The sequence below is a fragment of the Vigna angularis genome, chromosome 4, assembly GCF_016808095.1.
Source record: "Vigna angularis cultivar LongXiaoDou No.4 chromosome 4, ASM1680809v1, whole genome shotgun sequence".
NCBI classification, from domain to species: Eukaryota; Viridiplantae; Streptophyta; class Magnoliopsida; order Fabales; family Fabaceae; genus Vigna; species Vigna angularis.
The window spans coordinates 42362610-42366496 of NC_068973.1; the positions used below are offsets into that span (position 1 = coordinate 42362610).

Consider the following 3887-nt stretch of genomic DNA (forward strand, 5'->3'; position numbering starts at 1 on the left):
AAAGATAAATAAAGATCAGTCACGTCACCCATATTAAGTATAAATGACCATGAATGAACTATAAATGAAAATAGTTAAAAAAAATGATAACATGAAGGTTTGATAATCCATTAAAACTTCGATAATACATTAATAACAAATAATTAATAATTCATAAATGCGTTAAGTATGGTTTAAAAAACAAAAGATGATGTCCATGGTTCTTCTTTATGAATTGATAATTAAAGCAAGATCCCTAAACAAGAAAGAATAAAGAGACTTTTACAGCAAAACTGAAGACCTACATTGACTGGTTGAAGAGCTAATTAGCATATACTTAACTCAATCAGTGAATTACTAGTTAATTAGTTTCCATTAAAAGTAAAATATGAGCAAAGAAAAAATTTGATTGAACACAGATTCTGAAAACCAAAATCTTAATATACAATGAAGTCGAAAGCAGATAGATACAATACAATAGAAAAGTTTGGGAACATCAAAGGGCAAAAGAAAGGGCGTCACATAACGACACAAGCGGCGGGGTTCTCGTCGCTGAAGGCGGTGGTGTAGCGGACCTCGGTGGAGCTGGCACGTGCGAGATGGGAATACTGAGAGGCATCGGTGTTTCGCACGTAGCCGGATGGGGCTTTCTTATCGTACACCCCGGGTGCGTAGGGGTGCTCAACGACGTCGTAGGGAACGTATGGCCAGAGCTCTGCTTTCTTACCTGTGCGGTGAGCGATGCGGGCCACCACCTTAGAGGCCTCCACGTAGCCCACCACCGTGACTTTGTTGGCCTTCCGATCCACGTCCACCTGGTTCACGCCTTTCATCCCCTCCACTGCTTTCTTCACTTTCCTCTCGCATCCTTCGCAGTCCATCTTCACTTTCACCTCCACCGTCTGATTCATTCATTCATACATACACACACTCATCTCATCAGTTCCTATTTCCATCGCCTCATCAACTAACAATACTACCATACCAATAACAATATATAACAAACTCAGCTTAATTAATTTCTCCTATCTGGATCTGATCTCATCTCATGCTAAATTAATTAACAATCAACGAATTACCTGCAACTGCTTGCGCTTCTTCAGTTTCGAACCGCCACTGGAGCAGTCGAAGAGCTCGGAGATGTGATCCAGAGCACCCATTTTTCACTTCAAACCAAAGGAATCCAGAAAGATTTTTTGATGAGTAAAGGACTTGAGACAAAGCTATAAGGTTAGTGAGAGCCCATGATCTTTTAGGCCACTTTATAACCAAGCATTGAATCTGAGGCGCGGGTGATATCAGGAGGATGAAATGTGGGAGGACACGTGTCCTTCTCTTCATTTGGACGGTCATGATTTTAGGGGATCCATTACCGCCCAAGGCAAAAAAACACAGACAAGAGTGTCCGTTGAAACCCTTGTTTTGGAGTGAGTGAGGTAGAACAGGATGGGCCCCACCTAATTCCAATTCCAATAATTACGATAATCGCAATCACTTAATCTCAACAACGTGGCGGGACCACTGCCCCAACCCCACAACACAATTAACTATCCTTTAACTCTCGAAATAATGTCAGTGTAAGAATTATTTATAATAAATTAAAAGTAGTAATTAGTATCTTACTTATTCAAACAATCTTGTTTAATCAGTAATTTGTTATTTGATATGAATACAAACATTTAATCATTTATTGAAATAAAATAAATTACAAAAATAAGAATATATATTTATAAATATATTACATTGAAAATTAAGAGCATTAATTAATTTAAAGTGTAAGAAGTTGCTATCTTCGAAATAGTCAAAATAATTTTTTAACGCTTAATTTTAATATAAAGAACATGAAATCTTTTAGTTTTTAATAAGTTAAAATATTCTAATACTCCTTGTATTACTTCAAAATATTTAAGTAGGCTATCGTTGATAAGTCTGAATTACATTTATATTTTAATTAATGTGTAACGATTAGATATTTTTGTTAGTATTATATTAACATTATTAAACGTGTGTTATGGGTCAGATAACTAATTTTTATGTTTTTCATTTTTTTTATTATGTGTTAATTTAGTATCGTGTCACATGTTAAATTATTATCTTAATTTTAATTTAATCATGTTTATTTAATTTAATTTAATTAAATTTTTTAAAATTGAAATGTTTTATCATTTTTAATTGAGATCACATTTAACTTTTTTATAAATAATATAATGATATTTTTTTATTAAATATTTTTAGCAAGATTAAATTGATTTAAATTTATATTTTATATTGTACTTTATGTAAATTTTGTTTTGAATTTTTAAATATATTTGGGTTGATATTTTATTACATCAAAATTTAATTTTTATTTATTTAAATTTATATTTTAAGTATTTGTATATAAATTTATATTTCAAATATTTGTATAATATTAGTTAATTAAAAAGTAACAAATTTAGAGTTAATTAAAAAATAAAAAATTTATAAATTTAAATGTAAAATTTTAAAAATATTTTATAACAATTGAAAATAAATATATTCAAAATTTTAAAATAAAAACTTAAAGAGTTGAATATGCCCTGAAGTATCATACTATTTTGGGTTTTGTCCATCTTCAAAAGATTTGTTCATTTTCGTCCTCTTAGTCAGGAAACTCGTTATCATGAAAGTTGGCATCCCACGTGACACATTGTTAGCTACCTCACAAAAAATCTAACGTCGTTATTTTTTAAGGACTAAAAATACGAGTTTTTTAACGAAGAGGACAAAAATGATCCAACCTTTAGAAGAGGAAAGAAACCCAAAATAACATCATAGTTCAGGACTAAAAGTATATTTAACCCAAATTTAAATAAAATTTAATATAAAATATAAATTTAAATTGTTAAAATATTTAATAATAATATCATTATGACTGTTAAACATAATAAATTTAAGTATAAGATTAATGAATATACATCTATTTATAATTGAAAATATATGGATTAAGTTCAAAATAGAAATAATAAATAAATAAAAAATAAAGATAATATATATTTAAAATAATCAAATAATTTATCGTAACTAACAATATAATTAATCATTCAATCAAATCTTAATAGTAAATAATTATAAATTTATATTTTAAATTTTAAATAATATATATACATGTATATTATTTTGTATAATTTAAAACAAGTATGAAATTAACAAAAATCACAGTACTTTTCATCATTGTTAAAAAAATATTATCATTTTCCCTACTTGTAAATGAATAAAAATCAAGAGTTAAATTGAAAAACTTTGTTTTATTTCTGAGTTTAACTTATATATAATAAGTTATCAGTTCTAATTTGACTTATTTGTAACTTACTTACACTTTAATAAATAATTAGAAACTTTGAAGACAGAAAATTTAGAAACCGAAAACAACATAATAAAACTTTAATCAAAAGTTAAACTAGTTGAAAAAATATTTTTTTATCCGATTAAACTAACATGGATTGAACTCAAACGTTAAAAGAAGCTGAGTTGAAAGACTTTTAGAATAAAATTACACTTACTATTGTGATAGGATAGAATAATCTTCAACCCACTTGTTACTACAAAATGAGACTTGGTCTTAAAATGGAAAATAACAATTGAGGTGAAATTTTTGTATAGATGAGAGATGAATAAAACTTATAAGTGATGAAACTTTTATGGGAAAAAAATAATGAATAAGGACTAAAAGAAAAAAGAAAAGAAAAGGGAAGTTTTTTTACAATATTGTTTTCTATTATTAATTTTATCATGACTAAACATAACAACAAAAAACTTCTAATTTGAGTTGGATAACACGTTAGAATGTATACAAAGAAGTTCAATTTATTTTTAATTTGTTTATTACATTTTTTATTCTCTTGACTTATTTAAAAAAGTTAAAATTATTTAAATATGTTTAATTTTTC

The 3887-nt window shown here is 27.6% G+C and overlaps 1 protein-coding gene across 1 annotated transcript; it reads right to left on the reverse strand.

Annotated features, from left to right (window-relative positions):
- Positions 1 to 368: 368 nt before the first annotated feature.
- LOC108330597 (heavy metal-associated isoprenylated plant protein 26) lies at positions 369 to 1365 on the reverse strand. Its single transcript, XM_017565090.2, has 2 exons — positions 1059 to 1365; positions 369 to 881 (listed from the first exon to the last, which is right to left on the reverse strand). The coding sequence occupies exons 1-2, from the start codon at positions 1137 to 1139 to the stop codon at positions 498 to 500; spliced, it is 465 nt and encodes a 154-aa protein (XP_017420579.1). The 5' UTR covers positions 1140 to 1365; the 3' UTR covers positions 369 to 497.
- Between the last annotated feature and the right edge of the window lie 2522 nt (positions 1366 to 3887).

Excerpts from the sequence above, each read along its gene's own strand:
- LOC108330597 (XM_017565090.2), bottom strand. The coding sequence starts at position 1,139 with ATGGGTGCTCTGGATCACATCTCCGAGCTCTTCGACTGCTCCAGTGGC. Across the intron at positions 882-1,058 it reads AGAAGCGCAAGCAGTTGCAG|ACGGTGGAGGTGAAAGTGAA; the intron begins GTAATTCGTTGA and ends TGAATGAATCAG.